Source organism: Microchirus variegatus (genome assembly GCF_963457635.1).
Source record: "Microchirus variegatus genome assembly, chromosome: 10".
NCBI classification, from domain to species: Eukaryota; Metazoa; Chordata; class Actinopteri; order Pleuronectiformes; family Soleidae; genus Microchirus; species Microchirus variegatus.
Genome location: NC_139811.1, coordinates 14,064,623 through 14,087,210, shown reverse-complemented (window position 1 = coordinate 14,087,210; position 22,588 = coordinate 14,064,623). Strand labels below are relative to the sequence as shown.

The following is a 22,588-nucleotide window of genomic DNA, read 5'->3' as shown; positions in this document are numbered from 1 at the left end:
TGCTCTGTGTGGCTTCCTTCCATTGAAAGGCCTCGTCGTCATTTTTAAACGTTGATTGCCATGACGTCAGCTACAAACCGCAGCCTTGCCCTTTTATGTGTCACTGTCACCATTTATTTCCGCCCAGTGTGTGAAAAACAACTTTCTTTCCATCTTTGAGATTCCCTGACACTGACAGCTGGATCGAACACTGCGCTACTGTTAGCGGGCCAGAACCGCCATCCAAAGCGGATGTGCTCGTTAATTTTTGCTCTCTTTTAGCAAATCCGAAACAATTGGAATAATTGGAAGATGGGTGTGAGTGAGCGAGCGACTGGGTGAACGTCTCACTATTTAACCGGTGGATAATGTGTGTGTGTGTGTTTTTTCTGTAAACAACTCGAACCTGGACAGCATTCTGTGAATAAAAATACAAAAAAAAAGTCGTCAGATGGGTGTTAACAGACTGCAATTACTGGTGTAAACCACAGCAGTTTGTCTCCCCGCTCACTGGAGTTTCCCATGTTTTTCAAATTCCAACGCGCACACATCGACTGTGAGAAAAGAGAGCTGTCATCCTCGAGAAAAAAAACATGACAAAAAAAAAAAAAAACTGTTCGTTGCCTCAGTGTTGAGTCAGGTCTGTTAAAGTAGTATCACCTGTCCTGTGTGTAAGAAACAGGAGATGGACTTCTACCCTGTAGGGGGAGTCTGCATTTCACAGGAATGTGAAACTGTGTGTGCAACTCACATCAGCAAAACAACCATCAGCTAGGATGCTGATGGTTGTTTTGGCCAAAGGGGACAGGAGTGTACCAAATATGTGACCTATATTGGGAAAAGAGCAGGCCTGCGAAGAGATAAATGAGGAGTAAAAATGGGACATTCCTCTAAAGAGGTTGACGAGTTGTTTAGTTTGAGTCACTCAGTCGCTGTAAAATGTTGAAATTTACTGGACATAGAGAAGCGTTCAAAACTGAATTGAGAAGAATTGGCTGGGAGAGCGAAGGTTTAAATGAATACCTGGGGACATTAGGATATGATGACTCTGTACACTGCGAGGGTTCTTAAAGCGTAACACGCACTGTTTTGTGTATCTAAAATTAAAGAACTGAAGAAGCCTCTTGAGTGACAGGAGAAACATTCAAGTTGCCTCCAGCTAAGAAAATGAAAGATATATGTTACAGTTCTGCATTACAATATCTAAAAACAGCTGGATAAATGTTATCTATTTTGTGGAGTAGTGAATTTGCATCAGTGTGCTTTTTTTTTTCATTGTTTCGTCTAAATTACTAAAAGATAATAGATAAGCTTTGGAGCAACGAGAAGGAGGGTTTTGTCACATTTCATGAAATTACTTATTGATTTAGCTGTTAGGTGGGTATGTAGGTACAGTGTAAAAAAAAATCCCATTGTTTTTACATATAAAACTGGCAGCTGTGGTTACCAGAACAAAACTGTAAAAAACTCATCAAACCGTAAACATATTTACAGACATGCAAATTTTACATGTTTACATAACTGCTACGCTAAACTGACCAAACTTGTTCAGGTTAGCATAGCAGTTGTGCAAATGTACGTTTATTTAACATTACATAAGGGCTTATTTGACTGAAAATGAAAATTAATTTTACAGCAAAAGCTTGAAAGAATAAATGTGTGAGCAAATGTGATCCTGTATAGCACATACAGTCACATAGATCTATTCCTTTTCACATCCATACATATATCATCAAGACCAAGTAATGGTTTCTGAGTGAATTCAAAAGTGTCGGTCAGTCCTTTGAGATATTTAAGATTTAGTGCATAGATGAGGACGAACATTACCAGGAAAGCATCAGTGAGGCTGGAGAGGTTCAGCACCACATCACCTTCAAGGACAACGGAGACTTTCACTGGGGTGTAGTGAAACTGCTCTTACGGTATTGTCACTGTCGTAAGGAGGGAATCCCCAACATCTGGTTCATCCACATCGCCCTGAAAGGATGGAAGAGGTCACACAACTTAAACAAACATTTAATTATTTGCTCATTTCAAATTGTCAAACCATTAGTACAAAACCTCAAGGAAATATGTGCGCCATTTTCCTAAACAAAAGCAAGTACAGACTTCCGGAGGAGTTCATTTTGTTTTGAGTTATCTTTATTTGTGAATTAGCATTGTAAGTAAAAAAATGACATAAGTGATCCATAAAATGGGCCTAAACTAAGATAATACAATGGTTTACATATTTTTTATATCTCTATTAACAAAGAAAATATTTACATTTGTAGCGTACTCGTTTTGCTGCTTTCATCGCCATCTTTGTGCTGTCAAAACACGCAATGCCTTCTGGGTAGCCCTTGCTCCCAAGGGTGGTCTCGGAAAATCTCAATATTGAGGGCGATACAGCCCTTAAACTTGCCCCTCAACTTAAATTTTCTGAGACAGCACTTGCACTAGCGGGAACGCGCATTTTTGAGATTGAGGGTTAAGATTGAGGGTTAAGCAAGGAATTGGAATTCACCCATAGAAGCCGGACAGTTAAGGGTCATACCATGCGAGTCTGCGGTTCGATGCCAGACTTCTACAGAATGTTTCCTGTCTCTCACTGACAATTCCATTCACGGAAAAATATTTACTTCTAAATAACACCACCCTCTCTTGTCATTCTTCTACGAATGTGTTTTGTTTTAAAAAAAAACAAAAAAACAATCACCAACACACACACACACACACACACACACACACACACACACACACACACACACACACACACACACACACACACACACACACAAACTTCCTCTCCTTCCTGTGTCTCCCATCTGCTCTCACTTTAGGTTTTGAGGTCTATGTTTTGGGGGGACATAACGTAGCAGCTGGTCGACAACAGGAGGGCTTTTCTTTGACGATGCCCAAATAGATGCAAAATGGATTTCACTGACTGTAGTGACTGATACATGCAGACTAAAAATAAAAAAAATAAAAAATGCTCAATTACATTGTGTTTTCCATACAAATCTGGCACAGTGACGAGCCAACAGGGTGAGGCTCAGGGATCAAAAGACACAATCGCTGTTGAGTGACTGACAGCTAAGATCTGAGCATATTTGCTTTTCTGGCACAAAAGTATTACAACCACCTGCATGTCGAGAGTACAGTTTGTGTGGGCTACATGTTAATGCTTTAGAAATATTCATCAGGTTTTTGAAGGATTACTTTTTGAAATGCAAAAATCTCTGATTAATGAGGTCCACAGACAGATTGTTGGCTTTAATGCACATATACAACTCTGTGTGTGTGTTGCACAATAGGTGCTGAGGGGCATTGAGCAGTAAGTGCATGGAATTTCCCACATTGAGAGAGATCCAGATGTGTTCGCACAAACAAAAACACACGCGAAAATGCTTTACTTTAATCTGCAGCGCATAACTTTGTGCCTCTGTTTGGCCTTCGTGGACAGAAACGGTGTAATATTATGATTATGCTGCATCAATCATCTGAAAACAGGCGCTGTCACGCAAAACTATCAGACCTGCAGCCTGATTGAGGCAGCTTTTATCCCATCAAATTGCTGAACTACAGGGGTTTTTTTTGAGCAGCAGAATTCTCTTTTCATTTTTAGTCATACTGCAACCTGTTTGCAGCCATGCTTTTCGGGCACAATCTTGCTATTGTCTGCCTTAACATAAAACAAATTACTTCCTGTGTCAATCAAAACACTGCTTAACTCAAACATATGGACTCTTTTTTTTTTTTTTTTAATCTATTACAGATGTTGGATGTGCAATAAAGTAAATGGTTTGTTCTTTTTTTTTTTTTCATCAGCATTCACTTAGCGTAGCATAAATCAGCAGGAACAGCCAACCTCCCTCTGTCCAAAGGCAACAAAAATGCACCTACCAGCACATGTACAGTTCATTTATCAAGGTTTGAAGCTATAGTTCATTTAAACCGTATAAAAACCACAGTGTAAAATGTGTTGTCAGCTTTACAATAGTCTGTATAGATTTGGGGAGGTAGCTCGGAGGGGGTTTGTGTTCAATATGTTGAAAAAAGCAGCGGCACATTCTCTGAACCAATCAGCAGCTCCTGATGCACAGCCACTGACTCCAATATTTATTTGAAAACCTCTTTCCTTTGTTTGTTTCTCTCTCTTTATTTCTTTCTTTTTTTTTTACGGATTAAACACACAGATGTGGCGGACCATAGGCAGACATTCCCTGTTTCCAGTTTCTATACCAAGCTAAAGTAACTGCTGGATGTAGTTTCATATTCTTGGCCATATTTTTTAATATAAAGGTAATGTTTTAAAGGTAATATTTATTAAGTTAATGGGGGAAAAAACAATAAACCTACAAAGACACAATATTAACAAAATATCGTTCAACTGGAAGGTTGTGGGTTTAATTTCTGGCTCTGCTAGTGTGTCCTTGAGCAAGACACTTAACCCCATGTTGAAGCGTGTTAATGGGTGAATGTCATAACAGTAATTTAAAGCAGTGATTTAAAGCTCTATATAAATACAGACCATTACCAACTCTTCTTCTTCTGATTTTATTTGGTAGTTAGAGGAAATAGTAGTAGTGGAGTGAAAAGTAAAAGTTGCTAGAAAAATAAAGTAGTTATATGCTGATTTTGTACTTAAGAACAGTAACAATGTATATGTACTTTGCTACATTACAACAATGGTATAATCTTGACAAACTGTCAAGCTGTTATTAAGGAAATGGTTATACTAACGACAACAGACGTACAGCCCAAAAAAAGTCAAAACACCTCCATAACTCACTCATAATGCTGGGTGGGATGTAGATTATAGGTTCCTGATTGGGAAGAGGTAAGTCACCCCTGAACGTTTCCTGTTGGTAAACACACAAACAGAGCGTGGTCATGTAAGAAATGTTGCACGCTACCGTCATTTTCTCTCTAACACACAGAGAAGACCTGGACTCCATAGGAAGCACACTGGGATTACTGACCAAGATGATAGTAGATGAGCAGCCACAAATTGCAGGGAGCTGCTGAGATTAGGTGGGTGTAGTTTTGGGGGAAGGAAAGAAGGGAGACAGTCTGTGGCATCGTACCCAGGGAAATTTTGAGGTAATTACGTTCTTCTTCGCTGTTGTGTTCAGCCTCTATCTGCATTAGCGTGTCACCATTATAGCGTGCCATAAACCTCTCCAGATGCGAGAGACTTTTCTGAACACACGCCGACACTAACATGTTATTTTTCCCACACACAGTCCACCTCTGCACTGATTATCTGTGCGCCCAAACCTCCTTTAGAATCATCAGGCTGAAATCCACAACCTTCCTGATATTTCCAGACTCTGAGAACGGTGTGTTTGATTAATGTTCCCTGTCCTCTGGCACACGTTTGTCTGAGGATCCGTACTGTGAAACACATAGAAAGAATAGTTGTCTACACTTTCTTTCTGGGTCACTTTGATGAGTTTCAAACCCCCCTGTAGTGTATGACTGATAAAAAAAGGTTTACATGTGGGCACAGCATCAGTCTTATTCTCTCCCCTCTCTTATCCCTCAGTCAGTGCAGCATCCCCAAAACTAAGAAACCCTCTCCCTGATCTGTGCAAACAATACCAGCGGCACACACCTGAAGTATTCCTTTGAAGCTTTCAGACCAACCTGTGCTGCCGTCTTGACGTCCCGTCTACCCTGAAACAGATCAGAGAACAGATAGCGAGCGATGTTTAAAAAAAAAAGCACACATATATATGTTCAAACCCCTCTGTGTTATTGAAGCTGGTGGAGCTCAAAAGCAGGAATGTGATCATGTGATAAAGATGACAATAAAGCAGCAGAAGCCATTGAAATTTCCCATATTGTTTATTTTCCCACACGGCAGCCCTCATACTTGGGATTTTACAGGGCACTTTTTGGTTTCGCTGTGTACGTTTGAATTCAGCAAAGCAATCTCTCACTTAATTAAACTGTTGACATTTTGTTGGAACGGGCAGAAATTTGAGGTTTCCCCATTGTTTCCCCCTTAATATGATTGTGTTTTTATTGCTCCGCATTCCACATTAACGGATTTTATAACCGTAAGGGCCTGTAAAGATTTGCATTTCACATACCCGCACCACATAAAATCTGTTTATATGTTCAGGAAACTACACGCATTGTGGTTCACTGGGCCGGGTCTGTGAGAGAGGATGGGCAAAAATGTTCTCGTTTTGGTTTTCATAGGCTCCATCTCTCCTTCAAAAACCGAGGATTACAACAACGAGCAAACCTGCACTTTCCAAAACTTTCCGTTCGATTTAGAGGTGAAATCACATTCCAGTGTCATGTATAAAAGCTTTGTTTATCCTTTCTCTGGTTTCTCAGACGGAGACAGATGCTTGGCCAGCATACGTATGTCTGAAACATGTGGAGGGCAGCCGCAGCACAGTGTCTAGATAGAGACATCATTGAGAGGGCTTCAGATTTGACTCCTCGATGAAAGGAGTATCTCGCTCTTTCGGTTACAGTCACACGTCCAGAAGCTTTAGTGCTCTCACAAAGCGATCGCAGCTTCTGCGGTGGGTGTGAAGCAGAGCGACTAGATGACAGATGTTTTTTTTGGGGGGGGGGGAACTACCTCAGTGATGTTGGATATCATGACATATGGACACAGAATGAGACACTGCCTCAAAACAGAAGCAGGTGCAGTGCCCGTAAACGTCCACATTTAAGCAGCAGGCTCGCATCATTTCAAATTAAAACAAGATGTCCCGGGTATGAGTTGGTGGGACACACGTGTTTAGTCGGATCTCAAGGCTTGGCCTTTGGGGCTGCTGAAGGCTTTGGATTTGTAGTGGTTTAATGTAATTAAGGATCATGTTTGTAGGATGAGCCCCAGAGGTCAGTAGAAGAAAAGTGGGGTCTGTCTCCTGATTCCATCAAAGGATTACCACTTCCTTCTTCCTGTTTACTTCCTCTCGGCCATACAGCTGTGTTCGGGAAACCAACACACACACACAAAAAAAAGAGTGTTCCTGCAGATAGCAAATGTTAATTACAGTCCTGTGCTCTGAGCCATTTCCTCTTTGTCTTCATCTCTCATTCTCACATTTAGTTTATCTGCGTGTTTCCGCCTCTCTCTATCTGTGTCTGTTTGTGGGTTTGTTGCTCATCATCGCTTCTCAAACTCTCCCCGTTTCCTCTTCCAGATTTTGACCCCCCCGAGGAAAGTTTAGTCTGCGTGCCAGCTGTGTGATGGTACATCACAGAATGCACAACAACACAACAACATCTAATGTGTCACATGGAAGCTTTTACACAATTAATGAAGAGCTTGAGGTGAGGCAGGATTGGACTAAGATACAAATTACTGTTTAAAAAAAAGTTAGTCTACTGTGAATCATTTAGGAGCAGTTATTGGCAGAAACTTAACATACACAAGTATGTTTGTAAAAGGTGTACAATCTATCCACCCATTATCAGGTCATAGAAGCGTACACTTCCTCTAAAATAAAAATATGTTTGGTGTTTGTAGCCTTGGACTCTTTTCCTAGAGGTAGCCATCTTGACATGCATGTTTCTACAGCAACAAGAATGGACCAAACGGCTAATATGTGCATTTCAATATGCAGTCTCACCATTAGATGTCACTAGTTCTTACACAGTGAACCCGACATGACACATTGCACTCACACTTATACGACAGCTGAAGTGAGCTTTTGAAGTCATAATCACTATCCCATCAAATGAATAAAACTACCTGTACTGTAAGCATTACAATACAAATGTTTGCACTTCCCGTCTTAATCCGCCGCCTCACACTGAAGCTTTTCATCTTCACCTCTGATCTTTCAGCCTTTGAAACAAGCATCTCAACACCTGCTCATCCCAGTCACTGCAGATGTTAAACATTTTCCACTCCCCCCTGCAGCATGCCTTTGTTTAGAATTCCACCACTCCATGACCTCAGGTAAGTTTAACTTACAGTCACTCTGGTAAACTTTCCTTCTGAAACATTGAAGGCAGCTCTGAGGAACTTTGCAAAAATTTATATATTGATTAAAAGTGGAAGGTGAATTTACAGTTAACAACATAAGAGTGATTTAGAAATGGCTTTGTTAGTGGCAGCAAAAAGAACTGGTCCTGCAGCACAAGTCTGCGCCTAGACCTGTTGGACTGTACATTTGTAATTTGTGTGTTCAGTGTTGTATTTGCAAAGTTGTTAACATGAGCTTATAGATGTTTTTAGTGCAGACAGCACCCTCAACTGACAAAAACATGGAACTGCAATTTTGAAGAAGAAATTGAGTTCCCTGATCTACATCCACCTTATTTTAGGAGATTCTATTTAATTGCCTTGAGGGCTGAAAAAGCTCCATAGAAGTCTTCATATATTAAACACTATGGTTCCAAGTAGACTCAATGATGATTTCAGTCAAAAATGTTTGAAGATGTAAAGACAGTGGAACAATAAGCTGAATATTCAGAATATCCTATGCCTACAAATCACATGATGAATAACAAGAAGATGAATACAACTTAGTCTAGCTTTAACATAGACTTTACCTATACCTTGATGGGACCCGATGCTTCAGGGTGTTTGGAGTCACAGTCCTGAAAAAGCCAAATTGAGAGTACAAACTTTGTAACTCACCCACACCATACCCATATTGAGAGCACACACACACACACCGAGAGGAGGGGGAAAACAGAATGATGGATTTTAAGCTGGAGATTAAATCGTTCCTGTTTCGTGTTTTTGTCGCTCACTAGGCTGAAAGTGAATTTCTGTTTTTCTCCCCCAGAAATTAAATTCCATATTTCAGTGCCTTTGTTTAGTTAACTAAGTTCACAATGACACACCCAGCCAACAACAGCTGAGCTCTATTTGAACACCTGATGATTTTCTCCTTAGTTCCACAAGATGGCAGTACTCACTTTACTGAGCAAATCTGGGTGAATCCAGCTGAGTCAATGTAAAGCCAGCATGTCATTTGTAAAATAAAGATTGATGATAGGTGCTCTATCCCTGCAGAAATGTGCCCATTGATTACAAAAAAGAACAAAGTGTAGTGCATATGTCATAATTCAGAGACAAAAAGAGAAACAGGTGACTGGATTTTCAACATTCATTTCTTCAGAAAAACAGTTATATTACCATCTTGAATTTTAACCTTTGAGAAAAACATGACAAACTGGAAAAAAACAAACAAAAATAAAGAGAATATTGTTTTTATATTATATTTATTGCGGTTCTTTGCATTTGAGTCATGTGGATTTTTTTCTACTTACACAGCAACCTTGAGATTTTTTAAAAGGCGCTTTATAAATCAAATATATTATTATCATTATTATGTGCCATTTACATAAAGCTCAACAGGTGTACTGCGACAAGTGGCAGCCAACTGTGATATTATTGCTATTAAAAATATTATATTTAATGAAAATACAATTTATTTGTAGTTTTTTCTGGACTTAACTGTTAAGTAGGTGTCGATTGCATAAATAGCTGATGTCGAGACCAGTCGTCTGTTTTGACTGTTCAGTGAAGCCACCATCCATCAGAGCCCGGTGCTCCCAGACTGGGCTTTGTCCCAGAACTCCTCATACACTGACCTCACTGTGAGCAGTACTAAGAAACGTCTACAGGTCCAACAACACGTCCTCCTTCAAGCTCACTCTACTGTCCATCAACCTTATCTGGGGAGAGCAAAGAGACACACATTTAGATGGGAACAGTTTGTTTAAATGGTTTAAATGAAGAAGAACATGGGTAGAATGCAGCAGCACACAACATTCATCTACATCTGCTGCTGCTTTACATCGTTTGGGGCACACAAAAAGCTTTACATAATCTTCAAACAATTCAATAACAATACAAAAAGATGTCAACTTAAATAAAACCTGTGTTTAATAACACAAAAGAGGGAGAATAACTGGTGCTGGAGGCTTCACTGCTACATTGACCTTCTGTTTGTTCCATTAGGATATAATCTGCAATGAAAATTGTGGCCACACGAATCTACGTTGGGTTTTACCTTTAGGGACGAACTTCAGTGAGCTGCTGAATATTCAGAAGCGGGACAACCCTTTGCCGGGTCCATCATTCACAAACTCGTGGCCCAGTCCATTATCACACTTCCCACACCGCACCTGGAGCAACATATGACAAATATGAATGTGCACTTTGAGGATCTCCACACAAAATTCATATTTACAGACCTTTTTCTCACTATGATTATGACAGGTGACTATTCGTTTACTTTAAATCATAATTTTTCTCAATTCAATTTGCACTTTTACTCCTTTAATTGTATATTATGTTGCTATTCTTAATGTTGCCGTTGTTGTTTTTTTTACTAGTATTAAGCATTTAACTATGAATGTGTTATTTACAACTCTGTTTTCTCTGACAGATTGACAGTAAGTGGTGTTACCTTGTAAGCGTTTGGGCTCTCCATATGTTTGGACACACTGTTCTCATGCACAGTCTCAGTGAAGGCCGGCCAGGGAGAGGAGTGCTCATACTTGGAGTGGCTCGAGAAAAGCTGGTGTTCACACTTGGAGCAGACATAAATTCCTGGGAAGTCAAGTGTAGGAGGACAATTTAAATACAGACCTTAAAATAAATTGTTCAAAGCAACAACTTTATATTGTGTTGGCATTTATTTATTATAGCTGTGGTAGTGCTTGAGGCCAGGTCTGTGTGTCTTGTCTTGGACACATTTGTTTGGTCAAGACCAAAACTATTTTATTTCTAGGAAACTCCTGCTGTGCTTGGATAGGAAACTTTGACTTTCGAATGCAACTAATAACATAAGTAGTTGAATATTTTGCCACCATTAACTACTGCTTGCTATACGCCTTCACACAAAGTTAAGCAAAACAAACAATCTAAATGTATTTTGAATAAAAATACCAAACGTCCATAACAAACGTCTCAAAATAAACTACAAAGTACAGCAGCCACGCCATGTATCAAAATAAACTACAGTATTTAAAAAAATACTCAGATTCAAGGAACACTTCTTTAAGTATTGTTATAGTGTCTTGGTGTTCAGTAACCCACAATGACTCAGCAAACATTCCAAATGGATGATCAGACTACACTAATGGTGTGTTTCATCACAGTACAGTTGCATAATTTAGTCTAGTTTAATTTAGATTTTTGTAATCACAATAACATACAACTGGCAAAACAAATGTATCAGAAATACTGCTCATCCCTGGATATACGTTTGGTACAGTCCATGGCTCGGATATGTTACGTGACTTTCATGGTCCTGCAGTCTTGCATGTCAGACTGTCTCTTTACACAACACACAAGCTGTTTGGTAACCGTTGTGCAACACAATCATGGTTACACAATGTTATCAACTACATTTCACATGCAGTTCATTCGTCTACACCTACGTAAAACTTTTCCTAAACGTTTGGTTAACACTCATCAACAACAACAACAACAACAACAACAGATAGTTTAGTCCGACAATCGACGACGACTGTTACGTTATTGTTTGCCGCTAGTATCGTTATCTCTTCTATATTAAAAGACACGCATGTGTAGAATTTTGGAACAAAGAATGAGGAATAAAGTTGTGAAATGACCTGGTTTAAAATGGTTTTGAAAAACTTCTCCACGGGAAAACGCGCAAAACGACATCTCTTAACTTTCAACACCCGGCTTCGACTAGCGCGTGCCGTCCTCTGCAACTGGGAAGGAAAACAATAATTTCACTTCCGGTTTAGGTTGCTTTTCAAAATAAAATCTCCACTTGCTGTTTACATTGATCAAACACGTGTTCCTTCCACTGAAGCCATTGTGTCTTAGTTCTTACTGTATCAGTAAATAAAACAACATCACATTTAAAAACTTGGATATGTATATTGATATGACTGAATTTATAAAAGCCAAGATGCTGTAAAAATACAATGATTTCTTACAGTGACTTAAGTATTTAAGTCAGAACAACTCTGTCCCACCGATTATCATATTACATATATAATAATATATATTAATATGACCTCCTTTTTCACACACCTGAAAAAGTATTCATTTATTGTGAGGAAAAGAAATGGCACCTCCAATTGATTTTTCTGTTTATGTGATTGTCCACAAATGATTATCCACAAAATGTTTGGGAATAAACTATTTGTTCAATCATTTATAGCTGAATCATCGAGCTGCTGAATGGTCAGTCAGTAAACAGTGTTTACAAAAGAAGAAGAAAGAGCTACATGGGTCAAAGTTGATCTGAAAGGTGGTCTGGAATCTGGAGTATATCTTACCCTGAAGGTGATTATTAATGGTTAAAAGTGTGGAGTGAAGATTAATGACTGTTCATTCAAACTACTAATATGTAACTTGCTTCCATCTCATTTGCAGTTGCTGCAACTGTTGTGTGAGTGGAGAAAAGGTGCTGCAGGAGACTTTGACACCAGAGAAGGTTGACTGGGGAACAGCAGAGGTCCTAGGCTCCTGTCAATCTAGTGTAGATACAGAAACCAGTGGTGGGAACTATTTCTTAAAATAAAATAAAGAAAGACTTAAAATAAAACAAAGGAGCAGGAGTTACTTGGGGATAACAGTCATACGCTCAGAAGTGGTGAAACTTGAACAAGATCGGCCTGAGACGCATGTGATAAAAGAACTGCAACCACTATCTTCAGCCACCTCTGTTGACTATAGTGGGAAAAAAGTTGCCTTTGTGTGTTTTATTCTTGCAAGAAGGAACAAGTAACACAGAGTATTCAAGCAAGATTGTGCATATTTAAACATGTAACTAAAAGGAACATATTATATAAATCTGAAACTATACGAGGTGACATATGACAAGCCATGACAGTAGAAATTCAAATTTTAAACCTGTACATGTGAATTGTGAAGGTCGTAAATTTGATGTTAGTTTGATTATTTTATTATTGAAACTATGATTATTATTATTATTATTATTATTATTAATAATAATAATAATAATAATAATAATAATAATAATAATAATAATATATTATATATTATTATTATGAAAAAAATATGCTTATTGTGTTTTTCTATTATCGAGTTGTGTGTTGTTTAAATTTAATACATTAAAAATATCCAAATAAACTCGTATTTAAAAAATATTTGAATACAATTTTATTAGAGGGGCAACACATAATATATACTAATAATTCATAATAATAAAGGATTTTTTGAGTAGTAATTCGTGCGTCAGGTAATGACATAAGAGCGTGTACAGGACTGCGGTTGAAGAGGCGGAGAGTTGAGCAGAGTGTGTGTGTGTGTGTGTGTTTTGACTCTGAGGACAGAGCTGAGAGTGTTCATCGCTCTGTCAACTGTTGGCCCCTCAGCACTAATCTGGATTACAGTTGGTCCAGTCTGCAGCCTGGACTCTAGCAATCCCATTATTCTGCGTCGGTTGATTGACGCTTCCCGAAGGAGGAGCGACGAGGAAACGGAGCCAACATTTGTGACGCGTTCACCTCGGAGATAAAAGTGTTGGTGTGAGTGAGGGAGACAGCGGCTGCAGTCAGTCAGTGTGAAGTTGACTGAATATTGTTGTTGTTGCTGCTGCTGCACGGTGAGCAACTCCGTGTGCGGCACTCTGCTCTCTGCAGCATCCAGGGCTGATGACTGCAGCTCCGCTGCTCTGCAGGCACAACGCGATGCTTTATGGACTATGGACCTCTCCCAACCTCAGCCTGTGATCCAGCAGGAGCAGCTGCTCAAACAGATCCACGTGAGTGCTTTTGTTTCTACACTGCTTTGTCATAAATTTGCGCCTCAACATATTATGCAGAATATGACACAAGAGACACAAGACTGGCTTAGTTTTGCACAGGTGGAATCAGGTGAGACGAATGCAGATGGAACTTGAATTAACCTTTTCTCTTTTAGCAGAAGAGATTGTCTCAATGATTTGCCTAATGAGATGAAGAACAGCTTTACTAACAGTGACCATATGATACCCAGACAGACCCAGGGGACCCGGGCCAATTGTGTCAGACTGGGTCAAATGGCACAATGTGAGGAACAGATGAAAAACTACAATCTACCATATTGATAACCCCAAAGAGAAAGGACACTCACTCGTTTACTTATTTATTTTAGCCTCAAATATTCCCATTAGAATATGATTAGAGTACAATATGGTAATGGTATGTAATCCTTTTGTTAAAGGGGAATTTTATGATATGATTATGATAATCACCGAATAATAGCTTGATAGTAACAGTGACACACAAGGGAGGATGCATTTAAACTTTACAATATGGCCGTTATCCATTTTAATTCACATTCATTTTTATGTGAAGGTAATAAACTGATGGTGACCTTTTGAGTTACTCTCCAAGGCCATTTTAAGAGGTTACATGGCATTACTGTAATATTATCTCATTTGCACACTATTGCAAAATGATCACCATGTTGTTACTGCGCCGTCATTAAATATTCATTATTTAACATAACTATTTTCCTTCATACATACTACAAATTGCTTTTCCCATAATGACTTACCGCTAAAACAGGTGATGCATTGATTAGTTGATATGTGAACCAAGCATTCAGAGAAATTCTAATGGTATACTGTAGATAAATAATCAGTATTAAATGGGAGTTAATGGTGATGTAGTGTCAGTTCCTTTTATTTCCTTCCCCCGTTATCTGCAGATATACAGATACACAGTCCTGATTGGAAAGCTGCCAAATCCCCGCTGCCTATTTCGCTGAGCAGCAAAGATTTTCCTCTCCCTGTCAGCATGAACCGGTCCAAATTGACTGGAAAGCATAAATTGATTAATGTACATTCTAGGTAATCTAGTGCCAGTCGCTGCGCGTGCCTTACTGCTGCTGCTTTTTGTGTTACTACTTTGGCGTAAACATGTAGGCAAGAAATGGCAGAAATGTTTGTTTTTCCGTCAACACTGTTGTTGTCTCCTCATGTGTAAGGAGTCTAGCTGCAAAAAAAGGAAGCAAACATGGGAAAACCTTTTTAAGTAAAGTAAATCCAGAATATACAGACCCACTGATTGTCCAATCACCAGATTTAAATCACGTCCCTATAGTGTTTGCTTTCAAACATGCACCAATCCCCAGAGATTCTCTGGAGGAAGTGTCTGTGAACACAAATGTCTGCACAAGTCTCTTTGGAGATTCTCCTGCAGCATAATCTCTGGTTAATGTCTGTCTCAGCTCAAGTGAACTCGAATGAATTGATGAGTGTCCTGTTTCCTGCTTCTGGATTCTCCGGAGATTCTCCTCCTGCTAAGAGCGTGTCTCAGCATCACAGTACCCTGCTGCATTCATGACATGAAGAATGTCCAGACCCTCTGTCTGGATCGTGTGGCTGATGACTTTCAGTGAACTGGACTGTGCAGCATGTCTGCCACGATGTGTGTCAAACACTGACACATACAACTGCAGACCAATATGCTCTTAAAGTCCTTATTTCTGTAGGGATGTCTCATGATTATGCTTTTAAAAATGTCCCATTATCAATGTGTACAGTCATTATTTCTTTTATTTCTCTCTACATTTTCCAGCATCCAACATGATCTGTCATAAAAGGAGGATCTTCCAAATCTACATATAGTTACATCAAATCTTTGACAGCCAACATGGAGGACAGCAAGCTCATCTTCAGCCTGGACCGCCACGATGAGGGTCCAACGGTGGCCTTCTCGAAAGAAAAACCACAAGGCAGAGAATCTCAACCTGACCTCAGTCTGGGGATCGATTTGGACTTGAGCCAAGGCCATCGCTCACATCCCCACTTCCTGCCTCACTCGCCCTCCTCTCCTGGCTCTTTAGCTGATCTGTCGGCATCATCGGCAGGCCTGCTTGTCACCTCCAACTTGGTCAAATCCTCCTCCACGGAGCTGGAACCAAGGGAGAGCAGCTCGCTAAGAGGCAAACCGCTCCTCAGCTTGGTCAAGTCATTGAGCACAGAGATCTCCCGTCGGGGTGAGCCTGAGGTCAACCTCTCCAAGTCTGACTCCAAGCTGCATTTGCATCCCTGGAAGCAGCCTACCCAGTCCAAGATGTCCGAGGTGAAGCCTGAAGCCGGAATACTGAATGAGAGTGACAACTGGGACTTACCTCTTTCCACAGGCAGCATGTCGCCCACTGAATCCCGGGGAAGTTTGCTTATTGCTGAGCTGGAGGACACACGGAGGAAGTTCTCCGAGGCCATGCAGGATCCTTTGAGCATGCTGAGTAAGATTATGGGGGATGAAAGCTCTGGCAGTCCTAAGCATGGGAGGGCCTCTGGTGCCGGAGACTCCCCAGCCTCCCAAGGGAGCTGTGGAGGAGAGGGGAGCAGTGAAGACGGAGATGTTAAGTACCAGAGGAGGAATGACGTTGACCACACTCCTCTAAGACATCAAAAGGGTTCCCACCGCAACCGCAACAGGGGAGACCATTTTGAAATCCACTCTTATGGAGATATATTACAAGTGGTGGGACTCCAGGATGAATCCAGAGAGACACATCGCAATACTTACAGCCAGTCTCAAGGCACAGAAGGAGGCCCGTCGCTGCCTATTCACTGGCTCCTCCCTGTGGGTCTTCTAGTTTACGGGTTCTTTGTGCTGCCACTTCCTTCATACCTGACGGGTCTGTCTATCGGAGTTGCATGTGGCTTTATGTTGGGCCTGGTGGTGGTGTTCATGTTTGTCCCACGACGGTCAAATACCAGAGGCAAAAAAAGCAAATCCAGCACATATCCACAGGACGGGAACATCATATATCCAGAAATCCTAGAGGTAATGAATCAATAACATACAAAGATGTTTAAAAGAAATACTAATGCTCTATGATGTCGTCTGACTTTTTCTTTGGTTCCATCATTATTTCAACATTTAGAAATGCCTAACATTTGAGTTCATGACCACATACCTGCGAAATAATGCTTCTTTGGTACTAATTTAGTTCATTTTACCTTTAACAGTGTACCTTGCTGACAAAAACAGCTTGGTATCACTGTTATATGAGCAGGTTACCATTCAGTTCAAACCACAAATTTGTCCAGGTACAGCAGTAGAGCTTTAGAGAACTGCAGGCACGGTTGTAGACTTGTTCTTTATCAAACAGGCAACTATTCACAGCGGTTTAAAGAACGCGATGCTTTTCATGTGACTGATTTGGTTTCATGGAAATGAAGTGTAATTTTCCTGCTGGGTGAGAGATCAAAACAACAAACAGCAACCATGGCTTAAGCATTAGTACAATGCTCAGTGGTGCCTAATGGATTTGTTTTGAGGTAATCTGTGCTTGAAAAACTATCCAGAGACACAGCAGACTCAGTTTTAAAGAGGAGAGGGGGGTTATTTTGATAATTGCTTGACATGAATCACAACCTGACTGCACTGCTGAGTAATACTGTCTGCCTGAATAAATGCAGAGTTAGCAGGATAGTAGGTCCACACGAGTTGATGTTTATGAACACAGAGAAGTTACTATCATGAGTGAGGCTGTGGACTATTTCAAAGACACGTCCGTGGTGTTAAATGAGACACGTGTATTCTGCCATGGCTCATGTTTCTCTCCTGCTAAGATGCACTGTCACTGTTTTTACCACTTGCTGTGAATTTCAATTGCCAGAGTAGATGCCCATTTGGGCCGACATATGTTTACGGTTGATTTTAACATTGCCGTAACAGTGTTGTTAAGGTTGTTCATTCTGTAAGAGATTTGTGACTCACTGTTTTGCTGCTTCCATAAAAAAATTTTGTCCAGGGCTGGATGAATGAGACATACAGCTATGACCCTGAGACGTTCCACCCCTCGGTCACACACTCAGTCCATGTCACACTGGAGGGCAGCCGGCTGTGCCTGGCATACCCGCGTGCCAACATCCCTCGGTGGGCGACGTTCGACGAGACACCCCGCGAGGCTTTGTTTTGGCGTTCGCGCGTTTATCAGCTGGCAAACAGTAAGGTCAGTGTGTCTGCGAAGAAAATGTTGATTTCTGATCCCAGCAGCAGAGCAGGCATGTCCCGCAGAAAAGGGACTAGAGAGAGAGTGAGAGAGTGACGGTGACCTCTTGCCTGAACTCCACACTCTCGTCTCTCTTCACCCACTTTGTCATCCAACACGCAGATGCACAGAATGAACTCGAACCATCCACTTTGCAAGTTGCATATTGAGGAAGATTGCAGTAGCTTCCTGTAGAAGAAGAATAATTCCTTAAAATTCATACAGTAGAACGTACAACAAAAACCAACACACAATGAGTAGATGGATTAAAAAAAGACAGACATTTAATTTCTATCATTTGTACCCTAGGTTTCTTTGTTGCCTCCTGCTTTGGCTTGTAAGAGGGTGTGGAACAAGAAGTATCCCATCTGCATCACACTGGCTGAGGGGGAGGTGGGGGAAGAGAGCCTGGTTGAAGGTCAAGAGGACGAAGAAAGGGCAGAGAGACACGTCACACTGGACCACCAGCTTCCTGTCACCCTCTACCTGTTTGGTCGCTCTGGAAGAGACAAGGAGGAGTGGTTCCAGCATTTCCTGTCAGCCTCTCGGCCTAGAGCCAAGTGCAGTGTGAGCGGTGAAGAGAACATAGGTAAAGAGGATTGTGTGGTTCATGGTGCTTGGTTATGTTTGCCAACTGGTTCAGTCCATTCACTTAAAGTCTGTGTTTAGTTGCAGGTCATTCTGAGACACTCCCTGGTGGCAATGCAGGCAAAGACAATATAGAGGAGCTGCAGGATTTGCCAGGAGCAATGAAAACAAGAACATTATTGGACTACAGCACCTACATGACTCAACTGATTGGCTCAGAGAGCTGTAATCCCACCCCCAGCCCCTGCCACAGTGACAAGGGAAGCCCCATATCCCACAAGAAGGTCAGTGAACAACACTGATATTCAGATGTTAGATCCAGCATCATGGCAGAGGCAGATCACAATTTTCCTTCTGTTCGTTTTACACTCTGAATGTGGGGTTATTTCTCAAAATAACTCTCATTGATAAAAGAAGGCTGATATAATATCAGCAGCTGTGTTGCTGCTCAGCTCATTGCTCAGATGAGCCTTTTCCAGGATGCTGCCTCAGCCGCACGTCCTCGCTGATAAGACTAAATGTCACTGTGAAATATCAGGTATCACCAGACTGGAAGGATTTCAAAGGCTTTTTAGTCAGTGTGGAGCATCAGCAGCATTCTCAACTGACCTGCTAATCCTGACCAAACAATCTGTACTGACAGAAAATGAAGATGTAGACACATTGATAGAGTGGCATACAGCTGGCACACAGTTTTATCTAGACTTTTGGTTGTCTCAGGTTATATAATCTCTAAAAATCCAGATTAAGAGGGAGGGAGAATAAGAGACGAAAAGAAGAAGGAGGAGAAACCAATTACCAAGAGAGAGAGAAGAGAAGATTATCAGTTGACTGAATCCTGAAGAAGGCATCAACATTTTGGACGAACGAACGAACAAAATAACTAACAAACTTCTCAATATTCCCACTGATTTACATCTTTGCGATTCCCTGTAGATTCACACTGAAGAGCACTGCTCTGAAGGTCAATCTGGACGTGAGTCCAGCGCAGGATCAGGGGAAGGAGGACTTTCTACAGAGGACCAGTGGGTGAACGCTCTGGTAGGAAGGATCTTCTGGGACTTTCTCAGAGAGAAGTACTGGACCGATCAGGTGGTGCACAAGATCCAAAAGAAACTTGGCAAGATTAAGGTGAGGATGGATGAGGATGGTAGTTTGTTTTGCAAGGTTAGCTGTCAAATTAATTCCTTGTTTGACCAAATAATTGTGGGGGGGGGGTTATGCTCATTTACTCACATGGTCATCATCAACAGCATCATCAATGTAGAAATGACTAATAACACTAATGGCTGTTTGAGGGCTTGGTTTCAGGTTTATGGTTGAAGGTCAGGTGTTGAGCTAGAGAACACATAATGTGGATGAGCGTCGCCACAAAGAAATAAAGTGTGTCTGTGTGAGTCTGCTGCTAATGCACTGCGGCGACAACAGCACCACAACATTCCATCACTCATTGTTCCCTGCTCCTCTCTCTGACACTCACCATCCTTTTTACTCTCTCTATTCCCTTCCTTACCTTTCCTCCTCACTCATTTACTACCTCTATATTTTTCTCTATTGGCTTTACATATTATAAATTGATTAATGTTTTTTTTTTTTTAATGTATCAAATGAATTATTTTAATTACACTGTTTCTCTCGTTATAGCTGCCATACTTCATGAATGAACTGACCCTGGCTGATCTGGACATGGGCACCTGTTTACCTCAAGTCCTTAACACCTCCAAACCTAAACTGGACCATAGAGGTACAATGTGTGTCGTTATTTGTATTTATGTAAGGTACACACAAATCCTGCAGTCACTTTGGGTCATGAGCTCATTTATTTCCTTTTTGTCATGCAAGCCCAAAAGCCTTTCTATTATCTGTCACTGAAGCAATTAGCAATCCTCTTACCCTCGACTAAGCTCTAGCAACAATAACAGATGCACAGAATACTATGCTGGCCCTAATGTTTGCTGAGCTCCTTTGGAAATGTGAAGCACTACCAACTGCCTCCCTCTTTTTTGACCCCCTCCCTCTCTCTTTCACCAAGGCCTGTGGCTGGAGATGGAGTTGACGTACACAGGCTGCCTTCAGATGACCCTGGAGACGAAGATGAACCTATGTAAACTGGGTAAGGAAGGAGAGGATGAGGCTCACATCGTCCCAGACACCCAGCCTGTGGGGTGAGGCCAGTCTCACGTTTATATTCCTCAGGAGATTTGCATTTTGTAAGCTTTGCAGATTATACCATTAAGATTTTGTTGTTTTTTTATTACAGCTCTAAGCCCAGGTTGTGCATACTGGCTGATAGTGATGAAGAGTCATCATCAGATGAAGAGGAAGTTGTCTCATTTGAGCCCCAGGGATCTGTTGGAAATAAGAGCACAACAGTGGCAGCTGATGGGTAATTCATCACACTTATTGGTGTGTTATTGCACAAATACACCGTGGGTCATTGGTCTGTGACAAGGCAAGCGAGTAGACAAGGCAATACATCTCAGGCACGATTTATGTTAATAAACATGCTCTTATTGGTGAGATTACTGTCAGAGGACTCTGTGTACTTTCCTGCTTGTAAAAAAAGATTTTTGTGTAACATAAAACACAGTCTGACCTGTTATTGCAGAGGACCAAATGATGTATCTCTCTCTTTATCGTCCTTGAAGGAGCATGGCATAAAGCACAGTTGAAGTGATTCAAAAACCAATGGACTTTATACACTAAGCTAAACAAACACAGATGGGTAGTATATTCCATTTCTGCCACAAACTAAATGCTGCAAGCTGGACCTGTAAAAGTATTTTTAAAATAGTAGCAGCTTTAGATGATGCTGTTGACTGCATGTTCTCCTCACGTTGACTTCCTCTTACAGTCAAATAACATGCAGATTGTGGTCATGTTTCATCAGGTATGTCCTCAGGTTTCACGCTGTGTCAACTGGGATTGGCTTTAATGGTATAGATGATGGATGGATGGATGGATGGATGGATGGATGGAGGGTCATATTTGTGAACCAGGCATATAATCCAATCATTCTCCTCAGACTTCTGACATCAATAAGGCATTTTTGCCTAGATACCTGCCACTTACAGGATGTTTTTTTATTTTTGGACCACATTCTAAAACTCCTGTAAACTCGGGACTGAATATTTCCACAACTGTGCCATGCTCAAAGTCACAAAACATAACATTTCTTCCTCATTCTGATGCTCAGTTTGAACTTTAGCACTTTGTCTTCTCCATGTCCACATCCCTAAAGTCATTGAGTTGCTGCCATGTTATTGTTGTTGAACGACTATACCCAATAAAGGGCCCAGTGAGTGTATGTGTAGTTAATATTCGACTATCATTCTTATTTTACCACAGGCACCCTGGAGGTAGTGCAAGTAAAAAGATCCTGAGATTTGTGGACAAAATAGCAAAGTCCAAATACTTCCAGAAGGCCACAGAGAACAAGTACATTAGAAAGAAGATCGCTGAGGTGTCTAACATGCCTCTGATGCTTAGCGTGGAGGTCATGGAGCTCTCTGGTACTCTGGCCATCAACATCCCACCTCCTCCTACTGACAGGATATGGTACTGACATTTCATACACAGATTCTATACAAACCTGCATTTAGATTTGTTTGTTGCATCACTAATCTTCTTTCCATCTCAGGTACAGTTTCCAGGTGCCTCCTAGGTTGGACCTTCATGTGCGTCCTATGTTCGGAGAGAGGGAGGTCACGTTCAGCCATGTCACTGAGTGGATCGAGAATAAACTACAGTGTGAGTTCCAGGTGAGTCCACCCATTAATCTCTCTTTGCATAGACATGTAATTGCACATGGAAGATTGTATACAATATAGATAGAGGACAATTTCCTAACCTGTTATCATAACTGCCAACAGAAAGTGCTTGTCATGCCCAATATGGACGATCTTTATCTGCCCCTGATGACATCTGGCCTGGAAAGCTCACCTGCATCCCACCACTCTTCATTCCAATCCACATCCCAACAATCCTCAATGGAGTCCCAGGACTACATGTCAGAGTAGCCCCCCTCCCCCCTTGATGCTGCAATGTATTCCCATCACAAATTGCCACAGTGCAGCCAGTGTTTGTTGTCACTAGTGT

The 22,588-nt window shown here is 41.0% G+C and overlaps 2 protein-coding genes across 2 annotated transcripts; one reads left to right on the top strand and one right to left on the bottom strand.

The window, feature by feature from the left end:
- Positions 1-9,176: 9,176 nt before the first annotated feature.
- On the bottom strand, positions 9,177-11,647 carry msrb1a (methionine sulfoxide reductase B1a). Its single transcript, XM_083895981.1, has 4 exons — positions 11,536-11,647; positions 10,365-10,507; positions 9,966-10,080; positions 9,177-9,627 (listed from the first exon to the last, which is right to left on the bottom strand). The coding sequence occupies exons 1-4, from the start codon at positions 11,588-11,590 to the stop codon at positions 9,608-9,610; spliced, it is 333 nt and encodes a 110-aa protein (XP_083752107.1). The 5' UTR covers positions 11,591-11,647; the 3' UTR covers positions 9,177-9,607.
- A 3,896-nt stretch (positions 11,648-15,543) lies between these two features.
- On the top strand, positions 15,544-22,509 carry LOC310933307 (testis-expressed protein 2-like; the record flags this gene model as incomplete). The annotated part of the gene is made up of 11 exons (XM_083896761.1): positions 15,544-16,689; positions 17,663-17,863; positions 18,212-18,476; positions 18,572-18,774; positions 19,427-19,621; positions 20,135-20,234; positions 20,523-20,655; positions 20,751-20,876; positions 21,839-22,048; positions 22,131-22,251; positions 22,363-22,509. The coding sequence occupies 11 exons, from the start codon at positions 15,544-15,546 to the stop codon at positions 22,507-22,509; spliced, it is 2,847 nt and encodes a 948-aa protein (XP_083752887.1).
- Between the last annotated feature and the right edge of the window lie 79 nt (positions 22,510-22,588).